The 22,537-nt window shown below is 35.7% G+C and overlaps 1 protein-coding gene across 1 annotated transcript in view; it reads left to right on the forward strand.

Moving 5' to 3' along the window:
• LOC132553446 (acetylcholine receptor subunit alpha-1-B-like) overlaps positions 1-11,821 on the forward strand; it is a 75,874-nt gene extending 64,053 nt beyond the window's left edge. The window contains exons 7-8 of the mRNA XM_060217691.1: positions 6,344-6,764; positions 10,253-11,821. Of these exons, the coding sequence (XP_060073674.1) occupies positions 6,344-6,764; positions 10,253-10,299 (468 nt within the window). The 3' untranslated portion in view covers positions 10,300-11,821. The remainder of the gene's footprint in view (positions 1-6,343; positions 6,765-10,252) is intronic.
• The last annotated feature ends 10,716 nt before the right edge of the window (positions 11,822-22,537 follow it).

Raw genomic sequence — 22,537 nt, forward strand, 5'->3', positions numbered from 1 at the left:
AAAAATCAAATATCAAATCGAGATTTGATTTGATTTTCAAAAGACGATTGTTATAAAATAGATAAAGGAAGGTCAAATGAACATCTCCATTATCATGTTATCACATATCTCCAATATAAAGTCGAAACTCAGGATAAAATAGATTTCAGGAGAAAAATACTTTAAAAATGTTATATAGGTCCAGGCGTCATAGGTTTGATTGTAATTCCGACATGCATCTTTCAAGACTGCAAATTGCAAATGCTCAAAACAAGTATGTTTTTGTCTTAGTTTTGTATTACTACCAATGGTACAAAGGATATATTGACAATGAGTTGACACACTTGGTATGTTTGAATCTATACCAACGGAGGCAGATATTACATTTTGTAATTGAAAGTTGCTGAATTTATCTGTCTTAATATTTTTTAACATTTTGCTCTCCACATTCACAATACATAATTATATACGTCAGATAGCAAAAACATTGTTACAACCGGCACGTAACTCTTTGACATTGCTTTGTACAATGTTTCTTAACTCTGTCGACTCTCCCAGCATACTTCTGGATTTCCCTAGACATTTTGTCAGTTAATACAGAACACCACATATACAAATATATACGTCGAAACCCTCACTACCCACATATTTACTGAAATCAAACTTAAGAATCATCTCCCTAGCCTGAAAAGCAACACAACTTGTACTTTCACGACAACAGGGTAAGATCAATACATAAAATGTGGTGCGTTATCTCACTTTCCACTTTTTATAACATGACGAGTTCGTGTATTCTTTCTATTATGTTTTAAACTTTAGATACATGAATCACGTTCAGGGGAAAATCTTACAGAGATTAAAAAAAACTATACACACAATTCTTCTATTTGAATTCTTGTTCGTTACATCGTGGTAGTTTATATGTTGGTTCCATGATTTTATACCCTGTTCTCATTTGAGAACGTGACATTACTTACAAGGCCTGACCACGATTGACATTGCGAGTGACGTGGTCGTTGATGGAGCAAAGACGCTTCCACTTCTGGAACACCTGGTCTTGTACATTTTTATGAGTTTACGACTAAAATCTTTCTTTTGTTAATAGTTTGCCCTAGTTTTAATGAACATGGGTTTGAATGATGTATATGTTCTTGTTTTGTCTACCATGAAAAAATATTTCTTCAGAGGTCACGTGTAAATTTCCATATGATAGTGTTCTGATTATATACGGCTTCGTTTTACGTAATTCGTTTATTAAATATCAAAAAGTTTCTCCTAACTTTTACCAATGACACTTCAAGTGTAAACGCCTCCTCAAATATTTTGATCTACCCTACACACAATGTTTTACTAAATTTTGATATAACTTACGGGTAATCTCCCTTGCTTGGAACGCAGCAGCGTAGGTCAATCAACGTATTATTCCCAACAACACTTATTACAAGTTTGAACAAATGCCGTATCCTGTTCTGTACATGGATCACGCGATCGATTTCCCAATTAGGGAATCAGGTAGTGTATATAGTCATATTTAATGTTTTCCAATGAAATTCAATTTCATTCCAATGCAGATAATTTGTGCATGTTGTAAACCAATCGTGAGTCCAAAGTCCCAAATGAGTTACAGTATTTATTGAAACGATGCAGAAAAACGTGTGATATACATATTAACCTTGAGTTTTTTATATGTAAAAAATACTGACCACAGTAGGCATCACTTTAGCATATACACGAGCATCATCTAGACCATCTTCGATACTCCAGGGGTTACAATCACGGTAGTTATTTGCACCTCTGGAACATATCATGGCAAAATTAAAGGTTCCGTGTGTGACACCTTTTGAACAAGACGAAAAGACTAATTTTGACCTTTGATATGCATTAAACGAATCTTGAGATCGCATAACGGTACATTGTAATGGATTTGAAGTTGTAATCTTCAAAAGGAACGTAGCAGCTTGTGATTGGTCAGTTTTTTTTTCTTCTGTAAGCAATCAAATCACTTAGCTTGTGCCTTCAATTTTGCCCTGACATGGTTAAGGGGTGCAGAGAGCGAAAGTGATCGTAACCCCTGCAGTACCGAGGATGAATCTAACCATTATAGATTTACGTTCCTGGCCAATTTTAATGGTGCTAGTTGACTAAATAACACCATTAAACGAAGAAGAGAATTGTCATTAAAACCATAGATACAGATCATGAAGTGATACTGTCTCATTCTATTTTGCCTTGATTTTCTCGCCTTTAGGAGTTTGTTGCTAATCACTTCAGCGTATCGAACACCTCTCTTCAACCCGTTTTCCACACCTCTCCCCCGCTTAATCGCCAGCGAGCTTGTGCAAGAAGCCTGTACTGGTACACGTCACAGCGCGAGCTGCCAGGACGTGACGAGACGTCACCTATACCGTGCCATGGGAGGTGTCACCGTACCTTACACCGTCTAATTACTTAACACTCTGCCCTAGTTTTTTTTCTTTCTTTCTTCAAGAACTGAGAATTTAAATGTAATTAGTTCACGTGTTACTTGATTTCTACTACATAGCTGGCTGTGGTTAGCAACTATGTTTTTTTCCTCTGTAGTAGTAATGATAACGATTCCTGGAAAAGCTTGGTTCGCAGCGACCTGCCGTTGAATGTATCTGATTCGTCTATCGAATGATTATTGTGCCATTCACTTGTGTGTCTTTTGTGCAATCCTTTGATCATGTTGCGTTCCCCAGATTTCGGATTCTTGTTTTATGACGTTATCCAACTATTATGGGATGCGATCGTCGGGGCCGTGTGTCTAGACAATGCCATGTGGTTAATACTGTAGCCAGTGGTGAAGTGTAGCATGCCTCGCCACGATATGCCAATACACACATCAATTTTCACGATCTTACATAGTAATTTGGTGTGTGTGTTGCGAAGCAGTGTCAGAATACCAATATACACTGGTATATTGGGTTATATAAACTCAGCGACGCACATTGATGTTTCCTACTTGCGTGATATATATGTGAATTTCTTACTTTATATCAGATTCTGATATTTTATGGAAAACATATTGTAAATATTGTGAAAATACGACTGTTTTGGTTATGATAAATAATAATTTATTGGTTATATGATCTCCTAGTTACATTCACCCACCGTGTTGATTCGAAACCTCTTTGTTACATCAATTGGATATAACTTTTCTTAGAAATATAGAATTCCTCAATATTTCAAGTACTTTGTATGCATTAGAGTACTGTCATCATATAGTTTTACTCATTGACGAAGAAAAATTGGAATTTATCTTGAAAACAATAGAAATATGGGCATTTTCCTCTCAACTGGTAATCATTTTAAAAAATATTTCTCATGAAAAAATCTTATTGTGATATGTTTCTATATGTAAACACGAAACTACTTCCTACACAAATCGTTCTATTTCCGGTGCGTTGACCTCACGGATATGAAATTGGTCATATGTCTTTATCTCATACACAATGGAAAGTTGTAAATTCATACATTTTCGTGGAGCTCAAATTTCACGGTTTATCAATCCTAATTTTTTTTTCTTAGACACCTTATTTCGCGGACACTTCATTTTGTGGGTAATTATAGTAAAATCAATCTACTTATATGAATGATTGAGAGTACCCACGAAAGCAACGAAAATACAACCCACCACGAAAATTAAAAATTGTACAGTACATTATCTCCTTAGTATTGTAGTAAAGAAAATTACCGATCTGATATCGCCTGTTCAGTCTTGTGTTATTTTAAAGTGTATTTTTATTATCATTTTTTATATAAGCATATTTTATTGAACAATTTCAACTAATATCAAGCCCTTTCCCTATAAATTTTGACAAGACCAAACGACATGTTTAAATACAAAATTACACGGAGAGAGAGAGAGAGAGAGAGAGAGAGAGAGAGAGAGAGAGAGAGAGAGAGAGAGAGAGAGAGATTTTTACAATTTATTTTTAATTGTAAAACAGTCTCTCCTAAAGCGGACAGCACTAATATTAGTTACACTATACACTTTTCAATAAAGACTGTTTTTGTTTTGTTCTGCACACCTTGTGTAATCATGTCCGTCCTTATCATAGTAATCTTTTTAGCACTGCCTAGTAATGTCTTTCTTCAAATGATGCCAGTATAACACCATTTTTGCAATATCAAAAAGATTTTTAAAATCTAGTGATTTTTTTTTTTTTTTTTTTTTGTCTTTTTTATCAAATTATATATTCTTCTGACATATGAATTATGCTGAATCTGTTTACTCTTAATATTAAAAGAATCGAAATGCGTTTTCACGACACCAATACCTCCAAATGATTTATTTTAACACAAAAGTTATCAGGCAAGTGCATGTCTTCAGTCTCAAAACCGTTGACCAATTTATCTTTTCACGTAGTATTTGTTTATTATCGAATCTCCATTTGTTAAAGCTGAAATTCGCATTACAAAGTCATGCGTTTATAGAAACAACTATGTTTGTAACTAACGACTTCATAATAATATTATCTGGGTATGAAAAGTATTGTATCAATGATATTTTCACATTACTTGTGAGCTAATGACATTTGCTGCCACCCATCAACGTTGTATGGCTTTTGTGACCAAGCTAATGTGTTTTGTCCCTTGTAAACATCAGTTCTGCTTGGTAACTGCTAGCACGTCGAAACACACCAAACACTGTTTAGATTACGCTTCAAGACAACTGTACGTTAGAAAGACATTACTGGTAAAAAGTGCCGTTATGTTTTGGTGTAAGGGCCAAAATGATACGTCTTTTTCCGAGAAAAATTGCCACATAACTTCGCCATTTACTGAGTTACAACCAGCTGGAATATTTACGGGGTCCCACAGGCAGCCTTAGGAGTATACAAGACGGCGTAACTCTGGAATATAGAAATCACATCTTCATTTCTGTGTACGAGATGTGATCATCGATTTTCAAACAGCGGAGTCTTTATGGTATAATAGTAATTTACTGCTTAAAAACATATTCATAAACGTAAAGTACCTAAGTATTTGTACATTTAATAGAGAAATAGAGAGAAGAGGGGAAAAGGAGAAAGATAGAGCGAGGGAAAGAGAGAAATATGGACGGTGGAACACCGCTATTCTGTATTCCAAAACGCTCCCTTTATGTCTGGTAAAAAAACACCAGCATCTTTAATTCTAGGGGCTCGTATTTGATTAAAAGGGCTGCACAGTATTGCTGGTACTGTGCCAATCTACTGCCTGCACGGGCGGTGTTTTCGATTCCCACTAACGCATTGATGTACACTGTGGCTTCGGCCTTGAGCAGGCCATTTTATCGTCGTAACCATTGTTCACATTCGCAGAACGTTGTTTGATATGGCCAAATATATTTTGAGTCGACAATACGAGCTGTTCAAGATACACTTTATAAGCCAGACACCTCTAGAACCCCAAGATATGGTCATGAATACCAGTTGACTAAAAGGCGATGATACCGGGAGATGTGCTTGTATAAGACAGTTAAACCTACATATATATATCTATATTTTTTAATCGCTGTTCTTGTGGACCCACGTGGTCCTTTTAAAATGCAAAAATCATATTTAAAAAATCAAAATAGCAATATAGACCAGAAACGTGTGTAAATCATCCGATATTTACTCAAATGTATAAAAACTACTTATCATACGATCGACCATTTTTACATCAATGTAAGATTTTTATGCATAGGTCACCATTGTTATATATCCTCGAGCGTATATCATTGTTTGCGCCTGTCATAGTTGAAACGGATGCCACAAAATGTCTGCCTCCTTTTGACATTATAAACGACAGTTTTGATTAAAAGACCTGTCAAACTAGATTTCTGGAGTAATGTGATAAAAAAGTATATGGTGTTATTTTCATATTGTATAGGATTTTATGATATTGGTCTTGGAGTTTGAGATTTGGTCGCAAAGTCTCGCAAATTGCTTTTTTAAAAAAAGTGATATAGAGCTAATGAAATATGAAATTTTGTTTTTAAAAATGAAACTAGGACAAAAGTTATCATCGGGTCTTGTGTACTTGTGATTTTGTTTATACGTAAGAAAATGCTCTTTGTGTCAATACGATCAAGACTCCTTAAGGACGTACAATGACTTGCATGTGATGCGATAAAAAAACCAACTCAATTCGGAAATATATGAAAAACAAACACGTCTTGCCTTATCGGGATGTGTTTACTTATTATATTTATTGTTTTATTTTTTTTTGTTGCAGCCACCCGGATGTTTTGTACTGCTACAATTCCCTTGAAAGAGGAATTCAGTGCCTTTTTTTCCTCTCAGAATAAACATCAATTAGTAACGTTAATATCAATATGTATATATAACCTATATGTTTTGTTTATTTTTTTCAGTTCATGATTGACATTGTCGCCAGAGCATTCATGATCCGAGACAAACTGATCGAAAAGCAAGCGGAACCACCACAAAAGAACAGCTGGAACATTAAGTACACGGGTGGCGCCACGTCTAAACTTCCGGAAACGGAAATGAAATTCGCCAAAGTAAGATTACTGGACGAAGGAAAAGAAGACGGTTATGAACAAAACAACAAAGATTGTAATATAGAGAGACTTAATATCATTCGCTCAAGTCTCTCCGAGGATATCAGGATCATTCGGGAGATTCTCGAAGCCTACCGAGACAAGAAGGCCAAAGCAGAACAGAAAGAGAAATTCATCCGCGAGTGGAAGGTCATCTGTTGTATAACTGACCGCTTGTTCTTTTTGATGTACTTGGTCGTCAATGTTATTGGTATCGTTATAATTTTCTTCGGTAAGTAAATGGACGCGCTGTGGTCAAGGAATTACAGTGATGCTAGGAGACATTTTTATATAATTTGGTCTATTGGTTCGGACAGACGGGACGAGACGGCGAAGTCTCTTTTTTCTATCTATTAACATGTTTATTCTACTTCCTTCCGATAGTTTCTAACAGTCTCTACGATCCTTATAGACGGCTAGTAACATTAGAAATTAATTTGGTAAGGTCGTACCATAAATACGTTTCGCGAACATTGTAAACCGTAAAACATCCTTAATCTTATATAGTGGAATGGTAACACGCATGCCAGAAAATTAACACAAACTAAATTTAGTATGGTTGCGCGACGTTGCTTTATGATTGCAAAAACAACTTTCGTACCGTAAACTAGCAATTCGGTACTTTCTTATACTGGGTATTTTAACAGCATTATTATCTGTCTCGCCATGTCACAGAAACACGATCTTGCGGGTCAATTTACTAATACGTCTATATCATATCACATTTGATCTGCGTTATTTATCTCTCTATGTGATCATCTTGGTTTTTTTTACCGTAAATCATACACTGAACTACTATATCTTATCGAAACCATACATACGAACCAGAATGTTACAAGTCTTCCCGAACCAAAGTTAGGTACTTCACGAATATGGACCGTCAGAAATGTATTTTGGGCCGAAATCTGATGTATCATATGCATAGCTTTTGTGTGGAGAAACAGAGACGTAACACATATTCCTGGACAATTATCACTGAGGGTGAGATAGTCACAAATATGTCTGGACTAAAATGAAATCCGTCACAGCTCTGTATGGAACATTTTCAGGGAGAATCCGATAGTTACTTTTTTTCTGGACTGAATCAAAAACCGTCAAAAATTTGTATGGATCATTATCACCGAGCGGCAGAGAGCCACAAATCTGTCTGGACTTAAGAAAATAACCGTCACAAATCTGATACCGCAATAGATGCGTCATAAGTCTGTCTTGTTAAACCACATGCAGATATGTCACATCTCTTTCTGGACAGAAACTAAATTTCTCATGAAGCTGACTGAACTAAAACTAGATACGTCACAAGCGTGACTAACTACCTGGTTGGATCAAGATCATCACCGCGAACCAGATAGACACCAATCTATGTGGATCATCACCGCGAACTAGATAGACACCAATCTATGTGGATCATCACCGCGAAGCAGATAGACACCAATCTATATGGATCATCACCGCGAACCAGATAGACACCAATCTATGTGGATCATCACCGCGAACCAGATAGACACCAATCTATGTGGATCATCACCGCGAACCAGATAGACACCAATCTATATGGATCATCACCGCGAACCAGATAGACACCAATCTATATGGATCATCACCGCGAACCAGATGGGTCACAATTTATGTGGAGCAAGAACCGGATATCATCAGTTATCTGGATCATCACCATAAACATATCCGGACACTAACCTGAGAACTTAACATATCAAAAGCTTGTCAGCAACAAATTCTGGCATTGCATATGTTCGTCGTCTTGTTAAAACTAATAAATACGCATACGTTTTTTTCCCTTCTGGTTTCAGGTTAAACAAAACTAGACAATCGTCACCAATCTCACTAAAGCTCTTTCGAAGTTAAGTTGGTGTATGTTCTACTAGTACTAGCAGACATGTCTGACGCTTAAATTTCTTTGTGTAGCCTTTTGGTTGTTGTATACGCGATACCATTTACTTGTATTTTTAAGATATATATATGTAAGTACATATATATATATACAAAGACTTAAATCATTCTTACCCTATGTTTTGTGTGTGTATATATTATAACATCCGTGTACTAACTACGGAAACGCACGTTCAAACATTTTGTTAACAGACGAAGCTTGGAATGAAGTTTAGATTGGATTCAAAAACAAATAACAATCGTGATTCTTTCAAAAGTGAAACATGGATCAGAGTAATGTATCTTGCTTTTGTCCCCGCCCTGCATGTGCGTGACTATGTAACATTCTATGTCCATAATGTGATAGCAAACGCTAGCGCTATAGAAAATGTTAGGAGAGCACTGGAAGGCTGCTGGAACCTTTGTATAACCAATATTATTGCTGCTCTCAGTGGCCTTCTCTTTGCTTAGCATTGCAGAAAAGCTTGGCTGACTCTCAAAATTGAGGACTTTGGCTAGAAATGTTACATAGCAATATGTCTTTTTGCTCTCCAGAGAGCAAAGAGCGTTTCCTTTGGGAGGTTATCGCGCAATTGTTTCATTATATTCGAAAAGGACTTGGCAGTGGAATGTGATGACTGATGGCTTAGCACCCAAGTTGGAAAGCAGTAGAATCAAGGCTGTCGCCCTTCTCCCTCGATACCTTCATCCACTCCATATTTCAACATATTGCATAACAAATTAAGCGAATGCTTGTCTCTCACGGTTTACGTACTAATTCGTTGTTGTTTTTCTGCCATCCGGGGATGGCTTTTTTTCGTTGGAAAGGACTTGTAGCCATGCAAATGTTGGACCCTGAGAACCAGTGAAGACTTGTTGTGCCCTTGCAACGCATACCGCACGCGAACACTTCCATGAACGTTAAGCTGCTGACGTCATGATATCGAATAAGTCTTCCTGCTGAGACGTCATCAGATATGCTCACGTGCAGGCTCGTACCGACGAAACATTTTTTTGTTTTTATAAAAATTTCTTTTCTGTTGATTTTAAGACTCCAGCGGCGGATCAAAATAGATATTTCTATTTCACAAGAAACCTTCAATCCATCTAGAGTTCGTTTGAATCTGAAATATTCCAAATCTTGTCCCGTTAAGAATTTTTGCCATTCATAAAAGAATCGGACACCGACCTCAATTTTGTCTATGGATCCGCCACTGGACTCTAAGCATGCTGAATAATGCTACATTTCTAATCACAATAGAGAATGAGTAGTGTTTTCTTCTACTGACATGAGGGTTTGCCGTCTGCGTAGATGAACGGTGGTTCTTTATATCTTAATTTGTATTAACATTTAACTTAAACGTGACAGTGAAATAGAAATTTTATCATTATATTGTATCCGTATACTTGTATGCGAATCAAAGTTTTGTATGTATTTATAAAAGAATATTGTTAGGTATTAGTATTTTCAAATATAATTTCAACGTCATTTTCTTCATTGTAAATAATCATTGGCATGCACAATCATTTAGAAACCTCCTATTTATTTTAAAGGCATTGTTGATTAACGATAGTTTTTTGTCACGTCGTTCATGATGCATCATACACATGTTTTCTTGTCCCGACCAATTCCCTGGTTAGTCTTTAAGAATCTCAACTTTCTCCTTTATGATATTCTTCCAATTAATTTTCAATTCTGAAGGGTTGTTTAAATCTTTTAATGTTTTGCTTGCACCCAGAGTTAAATCCGAGGTGATTTTCATATTACGGTATTCTAGCGACACTTGTTGTGTATGTATAGATGTTATTTATATGTATGTCCGTTTGTTCCAGCGTCCGACCTGTACATACCTGAAAAGACCTCGCCAACACAACGGTGAAGTAAATAACGAGGACGCTTCTGATTGGATGAATCAGGAAAATAATCACGAATGTCATTGTCATTGATTTCGAGCAGAAAAAAAAATATATGTAATCATTACAAATTTAATTCACATGTGTGATAATTGATCGCTAAACAGCTGCCAAAAGTCCATTTTGAATTTAAAGGAAATAGATGTTTACAACGTTTCCATGGAAACAACACTTCTATGAATATCCCAGACAGCCATTGACAAAGATGAATGGTTTCCTTCGAGATAACCGAGATAACCATAATACGAGATATCAATCATATAGATGTCATCTGTCCACAGCTTGGAGGAGTCGTCCATAAGTTCATATCGAAGAGATGGCGTTCACAAAAACATGAACTGCAACTTCTGGGATATTATAAAGAGGATTTCTCGTCACGGAGAGTAAACTATTCAAAGATATATATATATATATACATCTATATAAATATACATACATACATATATAATACGTACATAAAATAATGTTGTAATGTATTTTAGATATATATTCTTTTACTTTGCTGCTGATAAAAAGTCCGTTGTATCTTAGTGATGTAGGTAAGTAGATGTAACAAAGGGAAGTTAAGATGCTTTTAGATGCACATTGCCCTGAAATAATGTTATATAAGGAAGCGCACAGAAGGCGCCAAAGTTAACACGTAAGGCGCATGATAGGCGCCCGGATTATACTGACCGCTGCAGGAGGAGGCAGTATAGTATCCATGACAACGAATACCTATGTTAGAGCGAGCTACAAAGTGTAGGTTGAGGTCATAAGTACCCGGGTTTCCGATCCCACAACATACACTTTTACACCTATATATGTGTATACCCAAATACAACAGATACCCGTCTACCCCTTAAGTCAAATAATACACTATTATGAGAATTAAATATTTGTGGATTGGTGTCAGATGCTTTCTAATGAAATCTAACGATCTTTTCTAAATTCGGTAAAACCTATGATTAAAAATCCATATAAATGTTGTGAAATGTACTGGCTGAATATTTTCAATTTATATTCCAAACAATTGATATGACAGCTTCTAACCAGAACCGACGTACAGTTACATAATACCAGCGTCACTTGTATGTCTTTTAAGTACAAACGGCTAATCATTGTTTTGAACACAAGTTGTTTTTTTGTACATAGGCACCCAAGCAAATAACTAAAAAAAAAAAGCTACTTATAAAATGAAAACAATTTAGCAGCACTTTTAATATCATGTATACAGTTAGAAGTTGCCGAACAGCATAACTATTAGAATTTCTTTATCATCGGTAACTAGGGCATCAGCCGAAATTGAGATGCTTGAAGAAAATATCACTTTACTCTATGCAGATGTCATAACCCTGTATGTTATTTTCTGTGCAGGTATTTTTTACCGTTTTTGATCCGCTAGTACATGCACCGCTCTCTGTCTGTTACGTCATTCCCTTGTAATGCAGTAGCCACCGTATCATACCATATAAGGAATCAACGAATAAACACAATTCACTGTTTGTTGTTCTGAGTCATTTTTATTTGTGTTCGTCTGTCTTTGATCGTAAAGAAATATTATATAGATTTTGCACAACTTTGTTGTGAACTGTTTGATCAAAACTGGTCACTTTGTTGGTTAGACCGACAATCAGTGCATTTCGCACCAGATCGATATTTTTTTGACGGATACTGTTTTGACGATTTACCAGGAGTTTCGACTGTATTCGTCTTGACAGATATGCCAGGGTACAAGTATTTTTCTCACTGAACCAGGATATCTACCTTTGGTCATCATTGGGATCGTCATACAAATTAAGGTGAGATAATTAAACTGTCGATGGCGACAATACTTGAATGTGTATATGCATACTTTATAGTGCAATGTTTGTGTCATCACAACTTTTGTTAACATCTTGTCTTCCATGTATATCTAATATTAATCATAGAGGTAGTCATTTAATTTATTTCAATATCAAATATTGAAGCTCCGATATCCTTAACAAACTAAACATTTACATGACAGGTACAATTTTATGGCTAAGGTTGAATAGGTACAGGTAACATATTCATTATTAGTTTCTAATATTAGCATATTATCATAACCATCTTATTTCACGAATGACTGAATTCATATTTGATCTTTCTGGAACATTTACGCATCGCTGTCATACTTGTATTTCATAGTTGGTCTTACTTCCTGTAAGAGCGGTTTTGGGTTCTGTCCGTAATAGACACACAAGAGCTTTACAAATAGGAGATGATATTTTAAGTTTAAAAGACACTTATCATATCCCTATATCTGCCGACAGTCCAGATTTTATTATTTCCCTCGAAAAGATTTAGAAATGTAGTGCGACATTTAAAACAGTCACATAATGTGTGACCCTTAATACACTTAATACTGAAAGATGTAGATTTTAGAACAGGGCCCTTTCATTACTTTATATTTACCATAGATATAGATGTGAGAACAGTGTCCTTTCATTTGTTGTATCTACCATAGATATAGATGTGAGAACAGGGCCCTTTCATTACTTTATATTTACCATAGATATAGATGTGAGAACAGGGTCCTTTCATTTGTTGTATATAACATAGATATAGATGTGAGAACAGGGCCCTTTCTTTATATTTACATAGATATTTATATTTACCATAGATATAGATGTGAGAACAGGGCCCTTTCATTTGTTGTATCTAAGATAGATATAGATGTGAGAACAGAGTCCTTTCATTTGTTGTATATACCATAGATATAGATGTGAGAACAGGGCCCTTTCATTTTTTGTATCTACCATAGATATAGATGTGAGAACAGGGCCCTTTCATTTTTGTATATACCATAGATATAGATGTGAGAACAGGGCCCTTTCATTTGTTGTATCTAAGATAGATATAGATGTGAGAACAGGGCCCTTTCATTACTTTATATTTACCATAGATATAGATGTGAGAACAGTGCCCTTTCATTTGTTGTATCTACCATAGATATAGATCTGAGAACAGGGCCCTTTCATTTGTTGTATCTACCATAGATATAGATGTGAGAACAGGGCCCTTTCATTACTTTATATTTACCATAGATATAGATGTGAGAACAGGGCCCTTTCATTTGTTGTATCTACCATAGATATAGATGTGCGAACAGGGCCCTTTCATTACTTTATATTTACCATAGATATAGATGTGAGAACAGTGCCCTTTCATTTGTTGTATCTACCATAGATATAGATGTGAGAACAGGGCCCTTTCATTTGTTGTATCTACCATAGATATAGATGTTCGAACAGGGCCCTTTCATTACTTTATATTTACCATAGATATAGATGTGAGAACAGGGTCCTTTCATTTGTTGTATCTACCATATATATAGATGTGAGAACAGGGTCCTTTCATTTGTTGTTTCTACCATAGATATAGATGTGAGAACAGGGTCCTTTCATTTGTTGTTTCTACCATAGATATTGATCTGAGAACAGGGCCCTTTCATTTTTTGTATCTACCATAGATATAGATGTGAGAACAGGGTCCTTTCATTTGTTGTATCTGCCATAGATATAGATGTGAGAACAGGGCCCTTTCATTTGTTGTATCTACCATAGATATAGATGTGAGAACAGGGTCCTTTCATTTGTTGTATCTACCATAGATATAGATGTGAGAACAGGGCCCTTTCATTTTTTGTATCTACCATAGATATAGATGTGAGAACAGGGTCCTTTCATTTGTTGTATCTACCATAGATATAGATGTGAGAACAGGGTCCTTTCATTTTTTGTATCTACCATAGATATAGATGTGAGAACAGGGTCCTTTCATTTGTTGTATCTACCATAGATATAGATGTGAGAACAGGGTCCTTTCATTTTTTGTATCTACCATAGATATAGATGTGAGAACAGGGTCCTTTCATTGTTGTATCTACCATAGATATAGATGTGAGAACAGGGTCCTTTCATTGTTGTATCTACCATAGATATAGATGTGAGAACAGGGCCCTTTCATTTGTTGTATCTACCATAGATATAGATGTGAGAACAGGGCCCTTTCATTTGTTGTATCTACCATAGATATAGATGTGAGAACAGGGCCCTTTCATTTTTTGTATATACCATAGATATTGATCTGAGAACAGGGCCCTTTCATTTGTTGTATCTACCATAGATATGGCCATCATGCATCGGTATTCAAATGTTCGTTATCATTTCTTCTGTATTTAGAATTATGTATCAGTAATTCTAAATCAATATACAAATAATTAAGATAAACTAACGATCATTTCGAATGAGTTATACACAATTGTCATTATTCATCTGATACCTATAATCATTTTACATATCCCTTAAATTTTTTTTTATTTATTTATTTATTTTTTTTTTTTTTTTATCTTTTTTTTTATTATTATTATTTTCTTTCTAAATGGAAAGCAACATAAGTAATGTTATGCCAAATCGAGTAAAAAAAGAAAATTTCTAGAAGAAAGAAGAAGAAAAAAATTACTGAGAAAGAAATAGATACACGGACTATAGCATTGTTAATATTCAAATGTTGGACGGATTTTCCCAGGACAGGCGAAACGCGGAAACGTTATCGTCGGAGACAGGTCTAGCTGGACAAGATTCCATCAGCGATCTCGGGGGACTTCACACTTGCTCTTTATTTGTCTGCAGTCAATTGTCAAATGTCATAGTTTAAACAGAGGGAAAATATCAGGATGGTTTCAGGATTACATTTAAAACACACACGTTATTATTCAATGCATTCCCTAGGGAATACTTAAAACCGAATATTTTTACCAATTCCAATTTCTTAGAATGAATAAACAAATACATTATAAACACAAGCGATATCGAAATATCCTTTGTTCTAAGAATACATATGTAGATAACAGTTAAGAAAATGCATTATATCAATTGTTAGTATGACGATATATGTGACATAGCATTCAAACTTCAAAATAAATATAAACATCTGTTTGTGTTAAAAATATGTCTCTCCTTCATAAGCATATATGTAAATATAATAAGATAAAAAAAACCCACCAGAATACAGACCAGCAAACCAAATGTCTACATAAAGAGGCTAACTGTACGAAAAACTCTTGTAGTCTCACAATACACAGAAGTTAAGCCTGCATATTGTTTTACCACTTGCACACAATTTGAACAGAAAAACATATTTATTTATTTGATATTATGGTGCCCTACATCTGCTTGTAACATGCCCTCAGACGATAATAATGGACATACATTAAGTCTATTACACAGTGACTATACATGTTAAATAGTACAACATTACGCAGACATAAGATTTATTTGAGTGAGTACATGTATGAAGATAAATCTTGTCACTGAATGAAGCTGCCAGTCTGCCGAGCTGCAATTCTCTCTGAACTCTAGAAATAACATTTATCTTCGGAACACCAAATACCGGTGAAGCCAGTAGTGAGATGGCACGTCATGGGCTCGAACGCACTAAACAACAGAATCCCTTGGGCTCCATACTTTTGGAATAAACACATCCTTTATCGAGAACATATACGTGTATTTACAATGTTCCACCATAAATATTGAGGGGGTAGGTCTAACAATGATTGATGATGATGTACCAACAAATAACAATCACAGAATGCACGCAACAACATTTGCATTTCGGCAACATGCAATTCTACAACGTTGTCTTGAATGGAATGAAATAGCATAATTTATAAAAAAAAAAAGATCTCAGTATATATATGGATATTTGTATTTAGTTAATATCGGACTATAGCATTCCTTTATCTTGATATATTGGTTTTAATTTGTCTTTATTTGTTTTACAATTGGATTTTAATATATCAATATATATAAATTCAGGCCAAGACAAACGGTAAGATCACACATATAACACACCACAATGACGGTAAGATCACACATATAACACCCCACAATGATGGTAAGATCTCAAATATAACACTCCACAATGACGGTGAGATCACACATATAACACTCCACAATGACGGTAAGATCACACATATAACACTCCACAATGACGGTAAGATCACACATATAACACTCCACAATGACGGTAAGATCACACATATAACACTCCACAATGACGGTAAGATCACACATATAACACTCCACAATGACGGGAAGATCACACATATAACACTCCACAATGACGGGAAGATCACACATATAACACTCCACAATGACGGTAAGATCACACATATAACACTCCACAATGACGGTAAGATCACACATATAACACTCCACAATGACGGGAAGATCACACATATAACACTCCACAATGACGGGAAGATCACACACATAACACTCCACAATGACGGGAAGATCATACATATAACACTCCACAATGACGGTAAGATCACACATATAACACTCCACAATGACGGTAAGATCACACATATAACACTCCAAAATGACGGTAAGATCATGCATATAGCACTCCACAACGAGGGTAAGATAATACATATAACACTCCACAATGACGGTAAAATCACACATATAACATTCCACAATAACGGTAAAATCACACATATAACACTCCACAATGACGGTAAGATCACACATATAACACTCCACAATGACGGTAAGATCATACATATAACACCCCACAATGACTGTAAGATCACACATATAACACTCTACAATGACGGTAAGATCACACATATAACACTCCACAATGACGGTAAGATCACACATATAACACTCCACAATGACGGTAAGATCACACATATAACACTCCACAATGACGGTAAGATCATACATATAACACTCCACAATGACGGTAACATCACACATATAACACTCCAACGTGACGGTAAGATTGCACATACAACACTCCACAATGACGGTGAGATCACACATATAACACTCCACAATGACGGTAAGATCATACATATAACACTCCACAATGACGGTAAGATCACACATATAACACTCCACAATGACGGTAAGATCACACATATAACACTCCACAATGACGGTAAGATCACACATATAACACTCCACAATGACGGTAAGATCACACATATAACACTCCACAATGACGGTGAGATCATAAGATCATACATACATATAACACTCCACAATGACGGTAAGATCACACATATAACACTCCACTATGACGGTAAGATCATACATACAACATATAACATTCATATAACATTTCACAATGACGGTGAGATCACACATATAACACTCCACAATGACGGTAAGATCACACATACAACACTCCACAATGACGGTAAGATCACACATACAACACTCCACGATGACGGTAAGATCATACATATAACACTCCACAATGACGGTAAGATCACACATATAACACTCCACAATGACGGTAAGATCATACATATAACACTCCACAATGACGGTAAGATCATACATATAACACACCACAATGACGGTAAGATCACACATATAACACTCCACAATGACGGTAAGATCACACATATAACACTCGGTAAGATCACACATATAACACTCCACACAATGACATGTAAGATCATACATATAACACTCCACAATGACGGTAAGATCACACATACAACACTCCACAATGACGGTAAGATCACACATATAACACTCCACAATGACGGTAAGATCACACATATAACACTCCACAATGACGGTAAGATCACACATATAACACTCCACAATGACGGTAAGATCACACATATAACACTCCACAATGACGGTAAGATCACACATATAACACTCCACAATGACGGTAACATCACACATATAACACCCCACAATGACGGTAACATCACACATATAACACTCCACAATGACGGTAAGATCACACATATAACACTCCACAATGACGGTAAGATCACACATATAACACTCCACAATGACGGTAAGATCACACATATAACACTCCACAATGACGGTAAGATCACACATATAACACTCCACAATGACGGTAAGATCACACATATAACACTCCACAATGACGGTAAGATCACACATATAACACTCCACAATGACGGTAAGATCACACATATAACACTCCACAATGACGGTAAGATCACACATATAACACACCACAATGACGGTAAGATCACACATATAACACTCCACAATGACGGTAAGATCACACATATAACACTCCACAATGACGGTAAGATCACACATATAACACTCCACAATGACGGGAAGATCACACATATAACACTCCACAATGACGGTAAGATCACACATATAACACTCCACAATGACGGTAAGATCACACATATAACACTCCACAATGACGGTAAGATCACACATATAACACTCCACAATGACGGTAAGATCACACATATAACACTCCACAATGACGGTAAGATCACACATATAACACTCCACAATGACGGTAAGATCACACATATAACACTCCACAATGACGGTAAGATCATACATATAACACTCCACAATGACGGTAAGATCATACATATAACACTCCACAATGACGGTAAGATCACACATATAACACCCCACAATGACGGTAAGATCACACACATAACACTCCACAATGACGGAAAGATCACACATATAACACCCCACAATGACGGGAAGATCACACATATAACACTCCACAATGACGGTAAGATCACACATATAACACTCCACAATGACGGTAAGATCACACATATAACACACCACAATGACGAGATCACACATATAACACTCCACAATGAGATCACACATATAACACTCCACAATGACGGTAACATCACACTTATAACACTCCACAATGACGGTAAGATCACACATATAACACTCCACAATGACGGTAAGATCACACATATAACACTCCACAATGACGGTAAGATCACACATATAACACTCCACAATGACGGTAAAATCACACATATAACACTCCACAATGACGGTAAAATCACACATATAACATTCCACAATAACGGTAAAATCACACATATAACATTCCACAATGACCGTTAGATCACACATATAACACTCCACAATGACGGTAAGATCACACATATAACACTCCACAATGACGGTAAGATCACACATATAACACACCACAATGACGGTAAGATCACACATATAACACACCACAATGACGGTAAGATCACACATATAACACTCCACAATGACGGTAAGATCACACATATAACACTCCACAATGACGGTAAGATCACACATATAACACCTCACAATGACGGGAAGATAGCATATACAACGCGGTAATAATACACGAATAACATACATGTAATAATATAAGAAAAGAACAATAAATGTTTAGCATACAATGATGTTTTATTGTAATTAACATAATATTTGTCAACTTAAACGATACCTTTGATCAATGAATTGTCACCAGATTGCAGTTAATATTAGATACAGAATATCATATATTACAATCTGGTATGTTAATAGTTAAATATATCACAGAATCCAAATACAATTTTAAAAATGAGATTATAAACATAAACGTTATGAAACTATAGCAGACCATCAAAGAGATGGAGGGTTCGTTCTTGTAATATAAATTTTCTCCTAACACTTTTGATTTCGCACGATATACAAGAAACACACTGCGATGTAGTTATATACACCTTTACTTCACGGCGGATCGAATGCTGTTTTCAGAATAACACAAACAACTCAGTGATTAAGGCTACATTTTGTATTCGTTTTATCAATGAATCATTAAGTATCCGACAGAGAGGGTGTCATACACCGCTACCTCTCTACGTACAGAACCATACACTGTTGGAATAAATGCTGTCGATGAATTGATTATTTACATATCTAATACTTGCGAGCTTTCTCTGTCTATTTTCCGTCAGCAATTGCACATTTTCATTGATTAGTCTGTGTTATTTTGCCTTTTCAAACAAATGTGTCTGTGTATGAAGAAAAGTTATGTGGGTAATGGCGACATTGAATTTCATCGGCATTGTCGATTTGTCCATTTCGTTTCCTATTTGAATAACATCATCTGGATGTTTGTTATTTAAGCTGAGTAGAACAAATTGATACATTTACACCTGGGATGATGATATCCGCCAGGCAATGCTTTATTTCAACATTTTTCTCCCATTTGGTGATATCTCAGATTCATGAAAAAAGTGATAATTATTTGACCGATCACTGTCGATATTCCAGGAATTACAATCAGTTTCGCTATCTGTACCCTGGACCATGTCGTGGCAAAATTGCAGGCACAAGCGAAGTAATTTGAATGGTCCCAGAAGAAAAAAAAATACCAATCATAGGCTGTTCCGCTCTTTTTGAAGATTACAAAGGAGCGACAGCCAACTTCTAAGTCATTACAATATACCGTTCTCCGACCATCAAATGATCAAACTAGTCTTGTCCACAAGGTGTCGTACATGGAACCTTCAATTTTGCCATGACATGTTCCAGGAGTGCAGCGAGCGAAAGTGATCGTAACCCCTGGAGTATCGAGGATATTTACAGATGACGTCATAAGTAATATTTGATTACATAGATTTTTTTTAAATGGTAAAAGTTATTGAAACAAATAAGCCTTTAAATTTCATTTAATGACGGCACATCCCTATTGAAATGAGTCTTTTGAAATGTAAACTTATTAAACTATGTGATAAAATATGATCCACGGTATCTTGTTTAAAAGACAGAAGTATCTCTTAGCTCGTACTAACATTATAATACAATATGTTCCCATCTAATTACCCCTTGGGATTATTTTGTAGGCACATTCACCGACCAAAGCCTTCAAAATTATTTCTGTAACTTCATAATAAGAGCTTCAGAATAACTCCGGTTTTTACCATCGCAATACATGCTGCATGACGTTATTGTAGCGATGTAAACAAGCTGCCCCTTGGGAAATTACATCGCTGAAGCATATACGTAATTATTTTCTTTTTTTTTTCGAAAGTCCTGAAAGAAGTATAATAAAAAAATCTTACAACACAGTACCCACATCCCAGAAGAAGTAATTTCCCTAAAGAGATTAGATTAACAATTTTGTCCAAGTAAAATATGGATTTGCAGATTTCTGTTGTTCGGTTACAGTTTTGCAGGAGAGATATTTTTTCCCAAATAGATAACGCACCAGTGTTGAAAATAGAACAAATCGGCACATAGCTACCACCGGTGGTGTTTGAGGACTGGTATTTACTATTAAGCAAAAAGCGCACTTTTACGTCATGTTAACATAATTTAATTTACCGAATATATAATTGAAAAGGATAACGGACAATAGGCGTTATGCTACCGTGCTTGTAATAAAATCGATGTCGATATTTTCTTCAAACGTAAGCAAATTTAGGTTTACCTATACAATAAAACCGCAAGCTTATTTTCGGAATGGGCTTTTGTTTTGGAATATTTGTGTCTTAGGCTATAAAGCTTAAAGGATATATTTAATTAAATAATTTCGCAATATGAAATATTCAAAAAATTTTCTTTTGTGATGTGAGAAGAAATTTGAAGATGGTGTTAATTGCACCTAACAAACGTAATAGGCAACTGCATATTAAGATATTCAAGGTTAAAACGCTTCGCAATAGATGAGGTCGTACGATGACAGTTATCTAGGAGAATACCTTGAAAGGTGAAGAACAATACTAAAACGGGTACAACTGGCGAATCTTCATGGTTCCAAAGTCACTAAAACAGATGACAGTGTAGAAGGTAATGAGTTAGGCAGTAAACATTTACTATTAGAAACAGCAAATCTATTCTTTACATCTATCCAGCTTTTCATTTACATATAAATGATATTCCACTAATAATTTTTCTCTTGCTCAAATTTTCGCGAATGGTTTTTCGATGGAAGTTGAGAAACGAAAAATAGTTCTTTTTCCTTTTTTCTTCCGCGATATTAATCCACCCCGAAAATGCGAAAAACAAAACACATCGAAAATAACACCCTTTGCAGTAACATCATACTCGCTACTCCAGGGGCCACGTAGAGAACGAAAGTGATTACAACCCCTGGAGTATCAAGGATGGTATAATATAAAGCCAACTCATGTTTTAAAGAAATGGAATATTAGGATGTATTCTCTGTAGGAAGGGAGATAACTCAAAGAAAATACTGTTCTACCAACATTTTGTGCGTGTCTAGCCTGTCTAACCACATTTATATGTGGTGGACTTTAAATCATACATATCAAAGGACAAGCATAAACAATATTAGGTTTATCAATAATTCTGAAGACAAATTCCCGCCACTTTTGTTACCTGCTGAATCCAGAATACCGGGATATTTACAAAACCAACA

The sequence above is a fragment of the Ylistrum balloti genome, unplaced genomic scaffold, assembly GCF_031769215.1.
Source record: "Ylistrum balloti isolate Yb309-2 unplaced genomic scaffold, AGI_CSIRO_Ybal_v1 Utg370328, whole genome shotgun sequence".
NCBI classification, from domain to species: Eukaryota; Metazoa; Mollusca; class Bivalvia; order Pectinida; family Pectinidae; genus Ylistrum; species Ylistrum balloti.